The sequence below is a fragment of the Hylobates moloch genome, unplaced genomic scaffold (genome assembly GCF_009828535.3).
Source record: "Hylobates moloch isolate HMO894 unplaced genomic scaffold, HMol_V3 SCAFFOLD_10, whole genome shotgun sequence".
Taxonomy (NCBI): Eukaryota; Metazoa; Chordata; class Mammalia; order Primates; family Hylobatidae; genus Hylobates; species Hylobates moloch.
Genome location: NW_026652285.1, coordinates 97,479,033 through 97,499,875, shown reverse-complemented (window position 1 = coordinate 97,499,875; position 20,843 = coordinate 97,479,033). Strand labels below are relative to the sequence as shown.

General features: G+C 41.3%; 1 protein-coding gene across 12 annotated transcripts in view; it reads right to left on the bottom strand.

Annotated features, from left to right (window-relative positions):
* The window catches only part of GAPVD1 (GTPase activating protein and VPS9 domains 1), a 101,951-nt gene that overhangs the window by 8,210 nt on the left and 72,898 nt on the right, over positions 1–20,843 (bottom strand). For 7 of the 12 annotated variants that reach the window (XM_032165130.1, XM_032165133.1, XM_032165127.2 and 4 more), the window contains 10 exons: positions 20,021–20,098; positions 19,531–19,901; positions 15,910–15,997; positions 14,872–14,952; positions 10,219–10,341; positions 7,606–7,735; positions 6,724–6,833; positions 6,254–6,413; positions 2,281–2,468; positions 1,236–1,449 (listed from right to left, as the gene is read on the bottom strand). In XM_032165130.1, coding sequence (XP_032021021.1) covers positions 1,236–1,449; positions 2,281–2,468; positions 6,254–6,413; positions 6,724–6,833; positions 7,606–7,735; positions 10,219–10,341; positions 14,872–14,952; positions 15,910–15,997; positions 19,531–19,901; positions 20,021–20,098 — 1,543 coding nt within the window. The remainder of the gene's footprint in view (positions 1–1,235; positions 1,450–2,280; positions 2,469–6,253; positions 6,414–6,723; positions 6,834–7,605; positions 7,736–10,218; positions 10,342–14,871; positions 14,953–15,909; positions 15,998–19,530; positions 19,902–20,020; positions 20,099–20,843) is intronic. The other 5 variants (XM_032165136.1, XM_032165132.1, XM_032165135.1 and 2 more) reach the window with 1 other exon arrangement.

Genomic DNA, 20,843 nt, shown 5'->3' with positions numbered 1-20,843 from the left:
AGCTCTTATCCCAGCACTTTGGGAGGCTGAAGCAGAAGGATCGCTTGAGTCTAGCAGTTTGAGACCAACCTGGGCAACACAGCGAGACCTCGTCTCTACAAAAAATAAACAAGGCTGGGTGCAGTGGCTCATGCCTGTAATCTCAGCACTTTGGGAGGCCAAGACGAGCGGATCATCTGAGGTCAGAAGTTCGACACCAGCCTGGCCAACATGGTGAAACCCCATCTCTACTAAAAACACAAAAAAAATTAGCGGGGCATGGTGGCACATGCCTGTAGTCTCAGCTGCTTGGGAGGCTGAGGCAGGAGAATCGCTTAAGCCCAGGAGGCAGAGGCTGCAGTGAGCTGAGATCACGCCACTGTACTCCAGCCTAGGCCACAGAGTGACACTCCGTCTAAATAAATAAATAAAAACAAAATCAGCCAGGTGTCATGGTGTGTACCTATAGTACCAGCGATTTGGGAGGCCAAGGTAGGAGGATCACTTGTCACATGAGCCTGGGAGGTTGAGGCTTCAGTGAGCTGTGATCATGCCACTGCACTCCAGCCTGGGTGACAGGGCAAGACCCTGTCTCAAGAAAAAAGAAAAAGAAAAAAAGAACGGGAGAATTTTGCCCCCCTCCAAAGGGACATTTGGGAATGTCTGAAGACATTTGGTTGTCACAATTGGGGGGGGGGGGTATTACTGGCATCTTGTGTGTAGAGGCCAGGGATGCTCCTAAAGATCCTATAATGCACAGGACAGCCTCCCACATCATCAACAATCTGGCCCCAAATGTTAGTAGGGCTGGGTTCAGAAACCATTACTCAAACAGATGTCAAATGGCAACTGTGGCAAGTGCTAAAGAAAGGCACCGAGGCCTGAGAGAGCCCTAACAGGATGTAACCTAGTCAGGAGAGGCTTCATCAGGGAAACCATACTTAAGTCAAGACCCGAAGCATAAGTAAGACTTAATCACAAGAAGGAAGGGAAGATTAGTTAAGGCAGAGTAAACAGCAGTGCTTTCCAAAGAGGCTATACCAATTTCTACTCCTTCCAGCTTGACTGCCCACATCCCTGAAAACTGGGTATTATCATTCTTTGTGATCATGTAACTCTGACAGGTGAAAAATGGTAACCAATGCATTTCCTTTTACAATCAGATACTAAGTTACACATATAGCTTGCCTAAAATATGGGCTACCTGGTAGATCCCTATGTAGTTCCACATAGACACTCAACATAGAAGTACTCACTGGTCTCGAAGTATGTCCCCATCCTGATTAGGGTAGAAGGCGAGCTTGAAAATCCGGTTCATCACGCTTCGCTCAATGGCCAGCTGTGCATCTTGAAGCTGTTCTTCACTCGCGTTTTGCCATATGACATCCTGGGCCATTGCACCGTAAAGAAACTGCAGAAAATCTTCTACCTGAGCAGTTTTATCATCAGCTGCGGTGAGTTTCTGAAAGTCTCCAAAGCAAAATAATAATTTTTAAATAGTTTAATAAAAACTATCTAAATAATTTCAAAAAGGAAATCATAGAAATAATTTTAATTACTAGCTATGCGGACACCATGATCTTAAAGCCAAAAGTGTTTCAGTGTAGTTTATTTTAGGACAATATGTAGCCATATAATTAAATCAGGAGAAAAAGTAAGAAATATGTGAAAGTTTAAGTGCAAGGAATTTGTTATAAAAATATGTTTCTAGGCCAGGCACAGTGGCTCATGCCTGTAATCCCAGCACCTTGGGAAGCCGAGGTGGGTGGATCACGAGGTCAGGAGATTGAGACCATTCTGGCCAACATGGTGAAACCCCATCTCTACTAAAAATATGAAAATTAGCTGGGCGTGGTGGTGCGTGCCTGTAATCCCAGCTACTCGGGAGGCTGAGGCAGGAGAATCCCTTGAACCAGGGAGTCAGAGGTTGCAGTGAGCCGAGATTGCACCACTGCACTCCAGCCTGGCGACAGAGCAAGACTCCGTCTCAAAAGTTTCTAAAAAAAAAAAAAAAAAAAAAAAAAAAGTTTGGTTTTTTTAAAAAAAAATGAGAAAATTTATATAGACCCAAAAATTTACCAATGTCCCCAATTTAAAAAGTAAGCTACAGATATTCAACCCAGGAGAAAAATGCAATTTATTGGTTTGACATCAAAGTTTAATTTATTAAGATTCCATAAAATAATTGGGTATTTAAGGCATGCAGATACTTGAACAAACTAGCAAAACAAAACAGTATTTCTAAATCTTCCCAACAATATTACAGGTGAAGAGATGCTTAAACTAAAGGTATTGAGTTACCTTGAATGAATTCCCTGATCTTCTTTTCTTTGCTCTCAAGCAGTAATCTCACACAGACAGTGGTAAAGTATCGATTGGCCACTTCTTTGTCCCGCAAAACCCTTTGCAATAGCCTTTCCAGGTGAGCCTGTGTGGTCTGTAGTCCTTGTCGACAACGAGTGAGATAAGCAATATATGGGGCTCTTTTTCTAAAAGGAAAAATACTTTGCATGACATCAGATATATTCAGTGCATACTCTCTTTGAAGAATAAGGATCCTAACTTTTCTTTAGGAAAATTACTGCACAGACTGGTTTTACAAAGTAGCATGTCTGTGCTCTCTTCAGTAGCACATATACAAAGTAGCATGTCAGGCTGCAGACATGGTAGAGACTGATCATGGTGCCAGCTGAAGAACACACCCATTGTGCATTTTGTTTGGGAGGATCTATTGGGCTGAAGACTTAGTTACCTAATTCACTAAACGTTACTAAGCCCCTCTGCATACTTGGTGTATTTTATACTGGAGCTATAGGACCTCATACTTAATAGGAAATTGACAGTTACAGATGACTAACAATAACAACAAATACAGGTTGTAAGTCACTAGGTCACAAACATCCCCCACCAATTACTTGCTTATAGTCTAAATGTCACATTCACTAGAGTGCCCATTCCCTAAGCCTTGAAGCCTCCTCACTATCTAAGCATCTCAGTTACATTTTTCTCCATAATCATGAGCAGGGGACTGGCAGCAGAAAAAGCACAGCAATTCCTAAGGCTACTTACTTCTGCTTCTCTGGTCCAGGAAAGTAGGCTTTCCTATCACCACTAAAAAAAGAAATATGATATTCTAGTTGTCCTGGCCTCACAATATAGGCATACCTCTTTACCTGCTTTTGTGCAAAGCTGAAGTAAACTGCACTCTTCTATTTGGAACTGCTCATTTATAACTACATTTCCAGACTAAATATCCAAATATGTTGCTTAGAAATTGATATGATTTGGCTGTGTTCCCCATGCAAATCTCATCTTGAATTCCCACGTGTTGTGGGAGGGACCCGGTGGGAGGGAATTGAATCATGGAGGCAGGTCTTTCCTGTGCTGTTCTCGTGATAGTAAGTCTCAAGAGATCTGATTGTTTTAAAACACGGAATTTCCCTGCACAAGCTTTCTTCTCGTCTGCTGCCATGTGAAATGTGCCTTTCACCTTCCACCATAATTTTGAGGCCTCCCCAGCCACATGGAACTGTTAAGTTCAATTAAACCTCTTTCTTTTGTTAAATTGCCCAGTCTCAGGTATGTCTTTATCAGCAGCATGATAACAGACAAATACAGTAAATTGGTACTGAGAGTGGGGTACTGCTAAAAAGATACCTGAAAATGTGAAAGCAGCTTTGGAACTGGGTAACAGGCAGAGATTGGAATAGTTTGGAGGGCTCAGAAGAAGACAGGAAAATGTGGGAAAGTTTGGAACTTCCTAGAGATTTGTTGAATGGCTTTGACGAAAATGCTGACAGTGATATGAACGATAAGGTCCAGGCTGAGGTGGAGATGAGGAACTTGTTGGGAACTGGTGCAAAGGTGACTCTTGTTATGTTTTAGCAAAGACACTGGTGGTATTTTGCCCTTGCCCTAGAGATTTGTGGAACTTTGAACTTGAGAGAGATGATTTACAGTATCTGGCAGAAGAAATTTCTAAGCAGCAAAGCATTCAAGAGGTGACTTGGGTGCTATTAAAGGTTTGTTTTTTTTTTTTCTTGAGACAGAGTTTCACTCTTGTTGCCCAGCCTGGAGTGCAGTGGCGTGATCTCACCTCACTGTAACCTCTGCTTCCAGGTTCAAGCGATTCTCCTGTCTCAGCCTCCCAAGTAGCTAGGATTACAGGCACCCACCACCACATCCAGCTAATTTTTTGTATTTTTAGTAGAGACAGGGTTTCACCATGTTGGCCAGGCTGGTGTCGAACTCCTGACCTTGGGTGATCCACCTGCCTTGGCCTCCCAAAGTGCTAGGATTACAGGCATGAGCTACCGTGCCTGGCCAGCATACAGTTTTATAAGGGAAGCAGAGCATAAGCATTCAGAAACTTTGCAGCCTGACGATGCAATAGAAAACAAAATCCCATTTTCTGAGAAGAAATTCAAGCTGGCTATAGAAATTTGCATAAGTAATGAGGAGCTGAATATTAATCCCCAAGACAATGGGGAAAATATCTCCAGGGCATGTCAGAGGTCTTCATGGCAGCCCCTCTCATCACAGGCCCAGAGGCCTAGGAGGAAAAATGGTTTCATGGGCCAGGCCCAGGGTCCCCATGCTGTGTGCAGCCTAGGGACTTGGTACCCTGCCTTCCAGCTGCTCCGGCCATGGCTGAAAGGGGCCAACACAGAGCTCAGGCTGTGGCTTCAGAGAGTGCAAGCCCCAAGCCTTGGCAGCTTCCATGTGGTGTTGAGCCTGTGGGTGCACAGAAGTCAAGAATGGGGTTTGGGAACCTCCACCTAGATTTCAAAAGATGTATGGAAACGCCTGGATGCCCAGGCAGAAGTTTGCTGCAGGGGCAGGGTCCTCATGGGGAACCTCTGCAAGGGCAGTGCGGAAAGGAAATATGGGGTCGGAGCCTCCACAAAGAGTCCCTACTGGCGCACTGCCTAGTAGAGCTGTGAGAAGAGGGCCACTGTCTTCCAGACTTCAGAATGGCAGATCCACTGGCAGCTTGCACCGTGCACCTAGAAAAGCCAGCAACTCCACACTAGCCCATGAAAGCAGCCGGGAAAGTGGCTATACCCTGCAAAGCCACAGGAGCGGAGCTGCCTAAGACCATGGGAACCCTGGCTGGGTGTGGTGGCTCACGCCTGTAATCCCAGCACTTTGGGAGGCTGAGTTACGTGGATCACTTGAGGTCAGGAGTTCAAGACCAGCCTGGCTAATATGGTGACACCCCATCTCTACTAAAAAATACAAAATTAGCCAGGCGTGGTGGTGCATGCCTGTAATCCCAGCTACCTGGGAGGCTGAAGCAGGGGAATTGCTTGAACCCAGGAGGTAGAGGTTGCAGTGGGCCAAGATCGCACCATTGCACTCCAGCCTGGGCAACAAGAGCGAAATTCCATCTCGGGAAACAAAAAAAAAAAGACCATGGGAACCCACCTCTTGCATCAGCGTGACCTGGATGTGAGACATGGAGTCAAAGGAGTTCATTTTGAAGCTTTAAGATTTGACAGCCCTGCTGGATTTCAGACTTGGATGGGGCCTGCAGCCCCTTTGTTTCTGCCAATTTTTCTCATTTGGAATGGCTGTATTTACCCAATGCCTGCACCTCCATTGTATCCAGGAAGTAACTAACTTGATTTTGATTTTACAGGTTCATAGGTGGAAAGGACTTGCCTTGTCTCAGATGAGACTTTTGACTGTGGACTTCTGAGTTAATGCTAAAATGAGTTAAGACTTTGGGAAACTGTTGGGAAGGCATGATTGGTTTTGAAATGTGAGGACATGAGTTGGGAGAAGCAAGGGGCAGAAAGATATGGTTTGGCTGTGTCCCCACCCAAATCTCATCTTGAATTCCCATGTGTTGTGGGAGGGACCCAGTGGGAGGTAATTGAATCAATGGGGACAGGTCTTTCTTGTGCTGTTCTCATGATAGTGAATAAGTCTCACAAGATCTGATGGTTTTAAAAAAGGGGGGTTTCCCTGCACAAGCTCTCTTCTCGTCTGCTGCCATGTGAGATGTGCCTTTCACCTTCCGCCATGATTGTGAGGCCTCCCAGCTACATGGAACTGTAAGTCCAATAAACCTCTTTCTTTGGTAAATTGCCTAGTCTCGGGTATGTCTTTATCAGCAGCGTGAGAACAGAGTAACACAGAAATCTACATCCAGGAAAATATAGCCAAGCACTTTGTAGGAAGCCTAGATTCATTTCTGAAATAAGGATAAAAAAGAAAATACTTGCAGCTAACAACTAGGTTTAAAAGCTGAACAGGTGAGGTATATTACCTGTAGTCCTCAGCAATCGAAGCCAGCAGTTTCCTACAAGTCCTATTATCAAAACGGCACACACAACGCATTGTTTCTTGAAGTTGAGCCATTAGATTCTTATCTTGTAAATTAATTGCTTCAGCTATTTGAACTTTTAAGAAGCATACAATTTCATTGTCTAAATAAAAGATACAAGAATTCTGTTATTATTAAGAATTTCCATGTGCTTAATTAAGCTAACTCTCAGCATTTGGGATGTCAATTCTGCTTTGTCATGTATCATTAGAACTAAGCTGTATTGCCACTCCCAATTAGAAAATACTTTAATAAACCATCAGTAATCAAAGTGCCCTTAAGTGACACTAATATAAACATATTAAGTTGAACCATATGGAATTGTTGAACAGCTTCAACAGCTGAATACTGGCAATTTCATATGGTGCAACCCATAAACATAGGAAAAATTAAACGATCCTGCAGCAATTTACCTTCTGGGTCTGTGTGGTCTGGTAAACCATTCCTTGTTGAATGGGTCAGCACAGGGAAGGCAACAGAGTCCGCAGAGCAAAGAGCAAGCCTCAGTTTCTTTTTCGCATCTCTGAAAAATGAGTAGAAAATACATTAATTTCTTTATCCAGATATGGTCACATTTTACAAATATTTACTATATAAATTAATGTTACCTTAGGACTCAAATGTTTCAAACATTTTAAAGAAGATGATTCTTAACTGACACTCCACTTAAAAGAACAGGCTTTCTAACTACCCAAGGAGCCAGGTGTGCTCAGGGCAAGGACCATTCTTTAAAGCACCAGAATCAAACAACAAATCCTTTCTGACCTTTTTTCATACACTGAGTTCTATGACGGGTGCTATAAGAATCGGAAAAGCATATTATGGCAGAGTGGGAGGGACCACAGAAGTCAGAAGCCCCCAACACCCGGATTTGGAATGCCTCCTGGCACATCTCTTTAGAAACGCTGATGATGCCACAAAATAAGCTCACTACCTGACAAGAAACCGTTTCTTCCTTTTTTTTTCCTTTTTCTTTTTTATAGAGATGGGATTTCACTATGTTGCCCAAGCTGGTCTCCAACTCCTGGGCTCCAGCAATCCACCTGTCTCGGCCTCCTAAATTGCTGGGATTACAGGCGTGAGCCACCACACCCAGCGAGTTTTTTAAATCCTTGAATGAACACCTTTGATACATAACATCTACAACTGAAACAAAGTCTTCTTAGTAAATAGCATTTCATTTTTCTCTCCCTGCTTTATACATTTATTGACTCAACACATCACTTGACTTGACGTGACTGCAATGGTGCTGAAAAGTCCAAACCCTAAAGTCCCAAATCCTATAAAAGAAATACCTGTAAGAGAAAGCTGAATCCTGCGGGTGGGCTGCTTGGCTTGCAGAGTCTGGGAGATCATCAGCCGAGATGTTCTGCAGTGCTTCGTCACGGGGAGAATCATGTGCACTTTCACCATCACCCATAACCTCTAAACAAAACCCACCCCCAAGAAATGGATAACCAGGTTCATTTGGAATATTATGGCACTAGTAGGTATTCAGAGCAACTCAAGAATAAATTACCATTGACTAACAATAAGAGTTCTCTGGAAAAAAAAGAAAGAAAAAACAAACTTCAAATACTTAACCGAATTATCAATAGCAACAATTATGTATCAAGAGACTAGTTGCTGAGAAGAGAGTGGTTTTACTTCTTATCCCAATACTAATGCAAAATAATGAACTAATGCAAAATACTGAAAGTCCACATTAACTTAATAAAGTTAACATCTTAGAATCACTGAACCAGAGAACTAAAAGAGGCTTCAAAAATCATTTTATACCCTCATTTTATAGACATGGACTCCTGCCCAGTCAGAAAATGGCTTGCTCTAAATTCCTTGGTTGGCCAATGGCCAAGGTTGACTATGGGTTCAGGTCTCCTGATTCTCTCTACAGGAGGTCTTCCTGCTACACCCAAGAGTGAGTCAGGGGACCAAATCACACATGCAACAAGGTCAGATCTGTGGTTTCCAAAGTTGGTTTTATGTCTTAATCAAGAATATATAATACACAGCTGGGTGCGGTGCCTCGCACCTGTAATCCCAGCACTTTGGGAGGCTTTGGTGGGTGGATCACATGAGTTCAGGAGTTCAAGACCAGCCTGACAAACATGGTGAAACCCTGTCTCTATGAAAAATACAAAAATCAGCCACGTGTGGTGGCATACACCTGTGGTCCCAGCTACTTGGGAGGTCGAGGCAGGAGAGTTGCTTAAACCCGGGAGGTGGAGGTTGCAGTGAGCCAAGATTGCGCCACTGTACTCCAACCTGGACAACAAAGTAAGACTCCGTCTCAAAAAAAAATACACACACACAAAAGAACATATAATACAATACACACATGTATACAATCAAAAAGAATAAAAAGTCTGGCCAGGCATGAGGCAGGAAGATCGCTTGAGCTCAGGATTTCAAGACCAGCCTGGGCAACATAGCGAGATCTCACCTCTATAAAAATATAAAAATATATATATATATATATATATATAAAATAAATATATTGTGTTCATATATGAAAATACCCTTATTCTTCAGAAATAATTTCAAATGCTTCAGGAAAAAATATAGGGAGACACCAGCCTGGGCAACATGGTGAAGCCCCGTCTCTACAAAAATATACAAAAGTTAGCTGGGCACAGTGGAACGTGCCTGTGGTCCCAGCTACTCAGGAAGCTGAGATGGGAGGATCACCTTAGCCTGGGAAGGTTGAGGCTGCAGCAGTAAACCATGATTGTGCCACTGCACTCCAGCCTGGGTGACATAATGAGACTGTCTCACAAAAAAACAAAAACAAAAACAAAAACAAAACATATACATACACACACACACTCTATATATATGGGGGAATGTCGCAAAATGTCAAGAATTGGTTAAGTCTAGATAGAGGGTAGATGAACCTTCATTGTATTATTCTTTCAATTCTTCTGCTATTTGGAAACTATTCAAAATAAAAAAATACAGGAAGTTCTCCTTTGCACCCACTCTCCCTCTGAGGCTTCCTAGGAGTCTTCCTCAGAGCCAACTCATGTTACCAGTTTGTTGGGAGATTCTTCCAGGAGATACTCTACGTGCATATAAGCATAAACACATATTTATGCAGTATACTATTTATGCTTTTTTTTTTTTTTTGAGACAGGGTCTTGCTCTGTTGCCCAGACTGGAGTGCAGTGGCGTCATCTCAGCTCACCGCAACCTCCGCCTCCTGGAGTCAAGCGATTCTTATGCCTCAGCCATCTAAGGATTACAGGCATCTGCCACCACATGCAGCAAATTTTTTGTATTTTTGGTAGAGACGGGGTTTTGCCATGTTGGCCACGCTGGTCTCCAACTCCTGGCCTCAAACTCCTGGCCTCAAGTGATCTGCCCACCTCGGGCCCCCAAAGTGCTGGGATTACAGGTGTGAGCCACCGTGCTCAGCCCCTATTTATGCTTTTATACACTTTTTGTCTTCATTTATCTTGGGGACTATATCTCATTTTTCTGAAAGCTATTCGGTATTCTATTTTGAGGAAAACAGAATCCTTTAAAATAAGTACCAGGTGACAATGGATAATTTGTCCCAATAGTCTGCTTCCACAGCTATATTGAGAGTGCATAACTGGATAAAATTACAAAGCTGTAGACATTGAAAAAGAACCTCCTCCCATTAAAATATGCCCCAACTCCGGGCCAGTCACTCCAGATGCAAAGGAGGACAACTCTAAGGCACTTGAATATTCAGGGGTACCCAGGGCTAGTGGGAGAATCCAGAGAAGGACATCAATTTAAACATTTGTTTAGGCAGTCTGTAATTCTGAGGTAGTAAACTGATTCCCTTAGCTATTCTTTCTTTTAAAGGCCACTTAAATTCAGATTACCTTTATCACTATGATATAAAAGTTTACTACTCAAATCTCTGTCATGATTATCACCTGTACTTTCATAGTTTGCCATTGCTCCATCACCGGGGCTGGTCCGTTTAATGGCATTCCTGTATTTGTCCAGAATATCCTCAGCCACCTGAGCTTGTGCACTGAGTCTAGGGCTGGGATCATCTGCAAGGGAAAGGAGAGTGAGAGAATTAGCCCCTTTGGTTTGTACCAACTCTGATGTTAGTATGATACCAGTAGCATAATCCCAAAGGCGGATTAGGAGGTAAGACTTAAAAAGAGCACATATCTCAATGTTAAGAGGCACCATGCAGCTGGCTACTCATCCCATTTCTAGGTCTGAGAGCCTTGCCAAAGCAGGAAATTGGGAAGAGTAGCTCCACCTTCTCATCATCACCAGAATGACAGTGCCAAAGTTCAGGGCAGACTGGATGACGGATTTCTAAAGTGTTTGCACTCAAATCACTGTTATCAGCAATTCATGCTAACAGAACTTCCAACAGTGCATTTTTACATGCAGACTTCATTTATTCAGACATCTCTATGCTGAAGGAGGAAAAAAAACTATTCAAATTTAGACTTAAACCTCTTTAAATAATAACAAATGTCCTTTTCCATTCTTCCTTTATGAATCTCTCTTCACGCATTTGAAAACTAACAATATTCATATTCTATCTCACTAGATCTCACCATGACAGTGCTCTTGCTGGAATAGAGCACTTTTGTGCATGCAATGATGTAAGAGGCACTCCTAGAGAATCTAGACATTCTTAGGGAGTGCTGGAATTGTACCTGGGATGCACAGAGAAAAAACTTACCACAATCACAAATGCAGCACTGTTTACTGACAGGACCATTACTCTGTCAAAATCAGCACATCAAAAATATTATCCTGGAATCTAACATAGTGGAATCTAATCTTTAACAACTGGGTTGTTAAAGCAAGGGATTGCTATAGATCTACAGGACAAAGTTCCATAGTGAAACACAAACTCCTGGGTTAGACCTAGGCCAGGCAGGTGACCATAAATGTTCACATTCTGGTAGAATCCCATTTTCTAAAAATTATAAAAACACATCAAAATCACTAGATTTTATATATATATACATACGCACACACATATATGTGTATATATACATATTTTGTGTGTGTGTCTTCATGTGTGTGTTCCCAGCAGCTAATAGCAGCTAACATTTATTGAGCACTTACCACATGCCAGGAACTGTGCTAAGCACCTTATAGAGATTATCTCAATTACTGATCAAACAACCTTATAGAGAAATGTTGTTATCATCCTCATTTTACAGAAGACGAAATCAAGACATAGACAGGTTAAGTAGCATGCTCACAGGCTCTTCTTTTGTTTTCATGAAACAAATATATGGTCTTCATGTCTCCGTGAAATTGTAGTAAACTGCAGTTGACCCTTGAACAACATGGGTTTGAACTGCACAGGTCCATTTATACACAGTTTTTTGCAATCAAATGTAGATTGAAGATACTGCATTAGGCTGGGCACAGTGGCTCACGCCTGTAATCCTAGCACTTTGGAGGCCAATGCGGGCAGATCACCCACGGTCAGGAGTTCGAGACCAGCCTGGCCAACATGGCGAAACCCCAACTCTAATAAAAATACAAAAATTAGCTGGACATGGTGGCGCATGCCTATAATCCCACCTACTTGGGAGGCTGAGGCAGGAGAATTGCTTGAACCCAGGAGATAGAGATTGCTGTGAGCCGAGATCATGCCACTGCACTCCATCCTGGGCAGCAGGGCAAGACACTGTCTCAAAAAAAAAAAAAAAGAGAGAGAGAGAAAAGAAAAAGAAAATACTATATTTCACAGAGAGCTGTGAAAGAAGCATATAGGGAAGGCCAACTTTTCACATACACAGTTTCCACAGGGCCAACTGCAGGACTCCAGAATGCACGGATTAGGGTATGAGGTGGGGGTCAAGAGTCCTGGAACCAATTCCCTGAGTATGCTGAAGGACAATTGTATATAGAGAGGATTTCCAAAGTAATTTAGTATTTTTGCTGTAACAGTATTTGAAATTCATAAGAGATTCTTAATAAAATCTGATCTGTCTCCAAATGTAAACTGATAAAGCATTTATCATCACAGAATCTTGTTTTGAAGGGGAAGTACGTTTTGGCTACTGCCTTTTTTTTTTTTTTTTTTTTTTTTAATAGAAACAAGGTCTTGCTCTGTCACCCAGGCTGGAGTGCAGTGGCACATAGCTTAATGTAACCTCAAACTCCTGGCCTCCAGCAATCCTCTCACTTTGGCCTCCCAAAAAGAGCTGGGATAACAGGCATGCCCCACCTCACCCAGTTGGTTATTACTTTCAGTGCTGTTGAGAGGTCTGGAAAAGGGACAATACAATACATTATGGCCAAACACAGTGAGAGCCACAATGTTGCTTATAATCTTTATTTCTATTAACACTGTTCTTAAAAATTTTACCCCCAGAGAATAATTAAACAAAAAAATGCAATATATATAAATCTGTAATATTTTCATAATAAAAAATTGGGAACAATTTAAATAGCCATTAGTAAGAGAACGTTTACACTGCAGTAAAACCATGAGAGATTATTTTATAGCTAATAAAAATGATTTAAAACCCAACTATGTCTAGAAATTGGGGGAGGTTTTATAAAATAACTTGGTAAAAGAAGAATACAAAGTCACATGTATAATCTAATTCAGTCAAGAAAAAGCCATGTACACATATGGAAAAAGATTAGGAGATAACAGGAAAAGAACAGTAGTTAGGGTCACAGAATTATGAACAGACTGCTAGGAAATTTCCTCCTATAACATTTTTAAATTGGTTTAATGATAACTTTCAATGAGTCATTAATAAGGACTGCGTAGAAATTTCTGGACCAGTAAGGAAGCTAACCTGCTTGAATCACAGCCAAAGAAAATAAATAACTTTATGAAAAAGACTTATTCTACTCTACTTAGCTTCTAGTTCCAGTATCAAGAACCAAGAAAAATATATTGCTTAAAGAGGGTAAGCAAAATATAACTCCTTCAAACAAACAAACCATAATAATAATTTATAACTTCTTCAAAATTGTTGATTCAACATTTTAAAAACATGAGATGTCATTAAGAGTAATTCACTTTGTAAACGCTTCTAACATTAGGAACATGTCTTAAGGATACAGAAATATTTTGCCAAAAGGACAATGTCTTTCCAGCTCTTCCCAATCAGACTGGAAGGTCCTAAAGAGTCATGTGTGATTTGACTTAATACCCACAACACTTTAGCACAGTGCCTGGCATGAGTCACATGGTCAACAAGTATTTACTGATTGAACAGGACAGGCTTAGCTGCTCTCAGCAGGGAACTGTGGCCTGTAAGCACATCTCCTGCTGTTCAAAACCCTTTATTCTGGGGAAATCACCATTCCAAATAAAGCAAGGACTTATATGCTAGGATATGGAAATACATATAAATATAGGGAACTAACCATTAGAATAATAGGCAATAAAATGGGATTCTACCTGTAATGCTGAACTCTTTGATGAGGATGTTCTTATCCTATTATCTATCCCATTTTTAAATAAAATTGTTTAATGAAAAAAAAATTTGCATTTTCACTTAGTAGGAAAACAATTCAAAATAAAAAAAAAAAGAGGTCAGAATGAACTTCCCTCTAGACCAGGGGTGTTCAATCTTTTGGCTTCCCTGGGCCACATTGGAAGAAGAAGAATTGTATTGGGCCACACATAAAATACACTAACCCTAATGATAGCTGATGAGCTTTAAAAAAAAAAAAAAAGGGTTCCTGCATAAATCTCATACTGTTTTAAGGAAGTTTACGAATTTGTGTTGGGCTGCATTCAAAGCTGTCCTGCTGCCTTGGGCTGCCTGTGGTCTGCAGTCCGTGGGTTGAACAAACTTGCTTAAGATGCTCTATAGCCACTGGAAACAATACACAACTATCAAACCCAAAGCTGGGTCATTAACACTACTCTCAAACTCTCCTTTTAGGGTGCTCATTCATAATGTGCCAAAAAGCAGCTGCAGAAATACAAACGCTTAATCAGGTAAAAACCCAACCCCCAGCTGTATTTCCCTTGGGTCAGATGGCAATGTTAAAATGGTTCAAGCTGTAAAAAATTAGTAAAGTTTTTAAAACTTTCATTATAATGGTTGGCATTTATGATACTGTTTGAACAAACACTTTATCACAAAAAAGGAAACGATTAGGTAAAACAGAATTTCACTGTGATCCTGAATAATGAAGAACAAACTGTAGATGAAAATAAATGTAGAATTCTACGATCAATGTTAGAGAAAACTATTCAATCAATGATCCAAAGATACAGCATGCACAGCACCAAAACTGTCACCACACTTTCCTAAAAGGCACTGTGTGTCATCATCCCACTAGATGTCGAGTTGTAGGGTATGCCTAGAGGCTCAGGATCAGGGGCCTCATCATAAACGGAGTTATGATAATGAGGATGATGATGGTGGTGGCAGTCTGCAGGAAGAGCACACAGGTTTACTGTGGCCACCAACTGGAAACCACAGAGCTATGAAGAACATACTCCCCACTGTACATACAGACACACTCTTCTAAAAAGGCAACGCTTATGGCACCCAAGAAAAAGTGTTATGAAATATGTGCTCTGGGAATGAAGGAGCCAGGAAGTCCATGGGTCTACAAACCTGTGAGTGTTGAGAATCTGTCAGGCCCCAGATCATCTTTGTCTTTTTCTTGTTTTTCTTTCTTTCTAAATGGTATAGGAGCTGGAAATTAAATAAAGTCAGTAGTGTGACACATAACATACTGCACTACTCGGAAGTTAACTGGTGTGCCAACATTTCTAAGTGAAAGGAGGCTGAAAAGTTTAAAAGCTAAGAAATTCCAAGTGTTGACTGATAATTATCCTTAAAATAGTAATGAAGGTTTTTAAAGGAGCTTTCAGAACCTGCTTTGGAGTCATCTGTCATAGGAAGAATAATTTAACAGGAATCCATTGGGACTAAAATCAAAACCACTGACTCTTAACCTCTGCTCAAAAACAACACATTCAAAACTCCTAGCTTCATTCTCTCCTCCTCATCAAGCGCTTGAGTATGGCGTGAAAGCAGCTCTCCCCAGAGTTCCTGAGTGCCACCATGCTGAGAAGAGGCCTTTGGAAGAAGTTTCTAGCTTTACTCCTGGATGATCTCTTCTTTCAGGAAGAGATGCTTTTGCCAACTCAAATGATGCCAGGCTGTTCACCAAAAAAGTAAACAATTTTATACAGCTACCTTCCAAAATAAACACTCACTGATATTTACAGTATAAACATTCTCAATGAACACAGACATAAAAAGCTTCAACTTATTCCAGGAATGTAAAGGATGAATTTTCAATGTTTAATTACCAATAACGTCCCATTTTCCTGCAATAATTAATAGCAATATATATGTCAGAAGTCCTCTATATGTTTAACTTCAATGGTATATGATATTTAAACAATAGTGACAGGTATGACTTCCATTTATGAAACCACTATCACTTCCTGCAAAGAACAAGAACATTCCTAAAGCTCTGCCTTAGCATTCATCTGAGTGGAACCACTTTCTACACCCTCAAAGTAGCTAGAAACTTAAGCCCAGCAAGTCTTACAGAGGAGTTGAGATATTGGCTCTCTGAAAGAGATTCTGGGGCTTCGCTTCTTATTGCTAATACAGCGTTCTAATATTTTATAAAATTACCTTTAGGCATGGCTGAAACAAAACGTTTTCTCCACCAAGGTCTGTTCCTGTCTGATTTCTCATCATCGCTATCTTTGCGTTCTTCAGTCTGTAGAAAAAGTTGGAGGCTTTATTTGGAGTTGGATGGCAGGATAAATTACTAAGAAAAGGATTTCTTTTTGTTTGTTTTGAGATAGGATCTCATTCTGTTGCCCAGGCTGGAGTGCAGTAGCACAATCACAGCTTACTGCAGCCTCGACTTCCCTGGCTCAAGTGATCCTCCCCATATCAGCCTCCCAAGTAGCTAGGACCACAGGTGTACACACCACCATGCCCAGCTAATTTTTTATTTTTATTTTGTAGAGACAGGGTCTTACTATGTTGATCAGGCTAAAAAGGATTTAAGTAAGTTTGTGAAGTAAGAAAGCCAGTCTTGTTTGCCTTAAGGCACAACTCTTACTGCCACGTAGGTGACTTTTGGAGCAAGGTAGTTTACCTTTTCAGCACCACTGTCATCTGCTTGAGGGTAGGCACTATCTCATTACTGTTAATAAACTGAAGCCTTAATAAACTGAAGACTTAATACAGAGCCTGGTATAGACTAGGCACTCAATAAATACTTATGAAAAAAGTAAATGCAGTAAAAGTAAACTCCAGAAGGGCGGTAGAGATGGTAGCAGTAGTTATTAATAATAATAAAACCAAGTGTGTACTATGTGCTGAGCACAGTAAGGATATGTATCATCTGATTTAATCTTTACAGTAACCTCAGAGATAGGTCCTATATTCGGCCTTTTTTATCGATAAAAAATATGAGACTAAAAAAAGGTTACCTCTCCCTCTTCCTCAAAGTTACACAGCCTATATGTGGCACAGCTGAGGACTCAAACCTAGACCTAAGCAACTTCAAAGTTCATGTTTTGATCACCAATTATATTATCATTAAAACATGCCAAAGGAGCTGGGCACAGTGACTCACGCCTGTAATCCCAGCACTTTGGAAGGCCGAGGTGGGTGGATCACCTGAAGCCAGGAGCTCAAGAACAGCCTGGCCAACATGGTGAAACCTCATCTCTACTAAAAATACAAAAATTAGCAGGGCGTGGTGGTGCTCGCCTATAATCCCAGCAACTTGGGAGGCTGAGGTAGGAGAATCACTTGAACACGGGAGGCGGAGGTTGCGGTGACCCGAGATCGCACCACTGCACTACAGCCTGGGCGACAGAGTGAGATTCCATCTCAAAAACAAACAAAAAACATGCCAAAGGACAGGGACTGTAATTCCTTTAATAGCCTATCATGTGACCATGGACAAATCACTTAATTTCCATTTTCATCTACATACCTGGGATAAAGAATTACCAGAACCCTAGCAGAGAGATGAGGGCATCTGTGCCAGGGAAGAGTTAATTTAACAGTGGGGATAAGAAATTGAATACATACAGGAGAACTGATGGAATAAATATGCACATGAAGAATAGTGAAAGTAGATTTCTCACTGTTGGAGAAATGAGTTACAAATTTGGAAAGGAAAAAAGATGAAACGAACTCTGTTGTGTTTGTTCTAGAATTGAATGTGTCAGTGTAAGTTCATGGTCTTATTTATGGAGAAAGGTAGATAAATGAAATACACAGGTAAACGTGTGTGTAACACACACACTCCCTAGCTCTATTCACTGAGTAGTCCTGGGAGCAGCAACACTCCTACAGCAAATAAACACTGTATCCAGATCTCAATTTCCAAAAAAGCATTTTTCATTAAAAGAAATAAGGGTACTTGGAGAAAGAGCTAACTAGGACAAAGTACAGTATCTGCTTGTAACATCTTTTGCCAGAAAGTAAAGATATGCTCAAAGAATAATAGCAGTGCATCAAAAGAACTCAGGAGACAGCCTGAGGGGGCTCTCACTGGCCCAATTAGGGACAACTGGGCTTCAAAATAAGTAATAGTGACGAACCCTAACCAAGACAGAAAACTGGGCCAGGCACTGTGGGTGGCTCATGCCTGTAATCCCACACTTGGGAGGCTGGGGTGGGAGGACTGCTTGAGCCCAAGAGTTCAAGACAAGCACCTGGGCAACATAGTGAGTCCCCATCTCTACAAAACAAACAAACAAAAAAATTAGCCAGGCATGTGGTGCATACCTATACTCCCAGCTACTCGGGAGGCCGAAGCAGAAGGATAGCCTGAGCCTGGGAGGTTAAGGCTGCAATGAGCAGTGTTGGCACCACTGCACTCCAGCATGGGTGATAAAACAAGACCCTATCTAAAACAAACAAACAACAACAAAAAAAAATATACACACACACACACAAATTTTTTTAAAAGACAGAAAACCATGAGACCACAGATATAATAAGTAACTTAAAAATTTGATGGAGAACAGGATAGTTACATATTTTTAAAGTACCCTCTCCCCCCAAATACTTATAAAGGGAAAAGAGTAACTTTACAGTGGCAAAGCCTGGAAGACAACATTTCCTCAAATTATCCAAATGAACACTGTAGAAATGGGACAAATTAAAACTGTGCTACCTGACAAAGTGCAATGAAAAAAAATGTCATTTCAGTGATATTCCTGCCAAAGATGAATAACCTCAGTCTAATCACAAGAAAACATCAAACAAACCTAACCTTAGGAACATTCGAGAAAACAAATGGCCGGTAAATTTCAAGAGTGTCCAGGTCATATGAGTCAAGAAAAAACTGAGGAACTGTTCTAGACTGAAGGAGACTAAAAAGGCATGACAACTAAAAGCAGTCTGTGATTCTGAATAGAATCTTTTTACTATAAAAAATGTTACAGGGACAACTGGGACACATGAATGGGGTGTGGTAAGTAGCTGGTAGTAATGTATCAATATTCATGTGCTGAAGTTGATGGTTGTACCGTGAGGTGTAGGAGAATGTTTATTTGTAGGAAACTTACACTGAAGTGTTTAGGGGTACTGGAGCATCAGGTTGGCAACTTGCTCGCAAATGGGGAGGAAGTGTTCTTTTATTGTACTTCCAACTTGTTTGTAACTTTATAATTGTTTAAAATAAAAAATACTCATGGGGCCAGGTGCGGTGGCTCATGCCTGTAATCCCAGCAACTCTGGGAGGCCAAGGTAGGCGGATCACGAGGTCAGGAGATCAAAACCATCCTTGCCAACATGGTGAAACCCCATCTTTACTAAAATGCAAAAAATTAGCCGGGCGTGGTGGTGCATGCCTGTAGTCCCACCTACTCAGGAGGCTGAGGCAGAGGAATCACTTGAACCTGGGAGGCGGAGGTGGCAGTAAGCCAAGATCACGCAACTGTACTAAAGCCTGGGCGACAGAGTGTGACTCCATCTCAAAAAACAAAAAACAACTCATCTAACATCTCAGAAGGATATTATAATGTTTAAATAAAATCAGATACAAAATTGCTTGGAGAAGCTAAAAGTGTCATAAAAATGCAAGATAGTATCACTACAAAACCAAAGTTGTACAGGTTTCCTGTGGTTATCGTTGTGGGCACACAGATTGACAAATCATCTTTAATCATGACTACTCTCTATCTGTAATCCTAGATTTATACATTCCATGTTAATTTCAGATATCAAGGGAACTAGGCAGGCAGAACATAATTCTTTTTCACGGCCTATGTCCCATACCTCTCCTCTTGAGGAGTCCTTACTCGGGGATGAAGATGATGAATGAGGTGCAGCCACCAAAGAAGTAGCACCAATGGCTGCAGCTGGAGGGAGTTCTCGCTCTTCATTTCCTGGACGCCGGTTCCAGCTGGGGTCACTCATGGGCCTCCGGACAGAAGATACTATATCAGAGCTCCTGCTTCGAACTAGTCTCTCAGGGTAAGAATGCCTTTGCTTGAATGCCTCCATTTCAGCTGGAGTTAAAACATGGGAACCAAAGTTTGGCAACCTGGCCTCATTTCCTCCCACAGCTCCTTCCAGGATTGGGGGATCTGGTGGTGGATGCGATGGCCTAGCATAGTGAACCTTTGGCCTTACCACAGCGGAAGCCCCTGCAACACAGGAAAAAAAAGTTTTGTAACTGAGACATATCTAACAAAGGCATTAACAAGGGGATTTGGTTTCCTCCTCGTCTATGACATAAGTGAAAAAGTTCATTTCGCTGGTTTACCTTCATGTGAAGACAGTGGATCAAACATGGCCAGCAGAGACTCTGACTGAGAAGGAGGAGAGGTCAGCTGGTGGGCACCTAAAACAGGAGGAAAACTGTGAGACCAAGCCAGAATGCAGGACAGACGGTCTCAACACAGTTTAAAGGGTTTTAAGTACTCTTTGATGGTTCCTTTTTTGATCCATTAGAACTTGAGAGGCATACCAGAAAAAAAAAAAATCAAATTATGATTACTTCCAATTCATTTTCTGTTTTTATGAGTATCTTCATAAACAGATTTTCTTTACATTTAAGTGGTCTGGCATCTACATGCCTGTTACTTCTAATGGCCAAATGCTAGTATGGTTCATGCAAAGAGAACAAAGCCGGAAGACCTAAACCATCAATGTTTTCAGAATGTCACAGCTTCCCTGAGCCTCGTCTTCCCCTCATCTGAAAATATAGGGGGCAGGCCAGGCGTAGGGGTTCATGCCTTTAATCCCAGTGCTTTGGGAGGCCAAGGAGGGATGGCTGCTTGAGCCCAGGAGTTCAAGACCAGTCTGGGCAAGATGGTGAGACCTGGTCTCTACAAAAATTTACAAGAACTAAAAATTAAAAAATAAATAAATAAATTATAAACATAGGGGCAATACTCTGTACAGACAGGGTACAAATAAAAGGCTGTAAATCTTGAAGTTCTAACACTGCTCTCAGCAAATAACTTTAAAATAGGTAAGTATGCAGAGGATGGAAATTTCAAACATAAAAAAATTATTAATCTAAATGTTTTTAGTCTGAAGCTATTTTTTGTGGTTTTTTTTTGGTCTGAAGCTATATCTTTTGA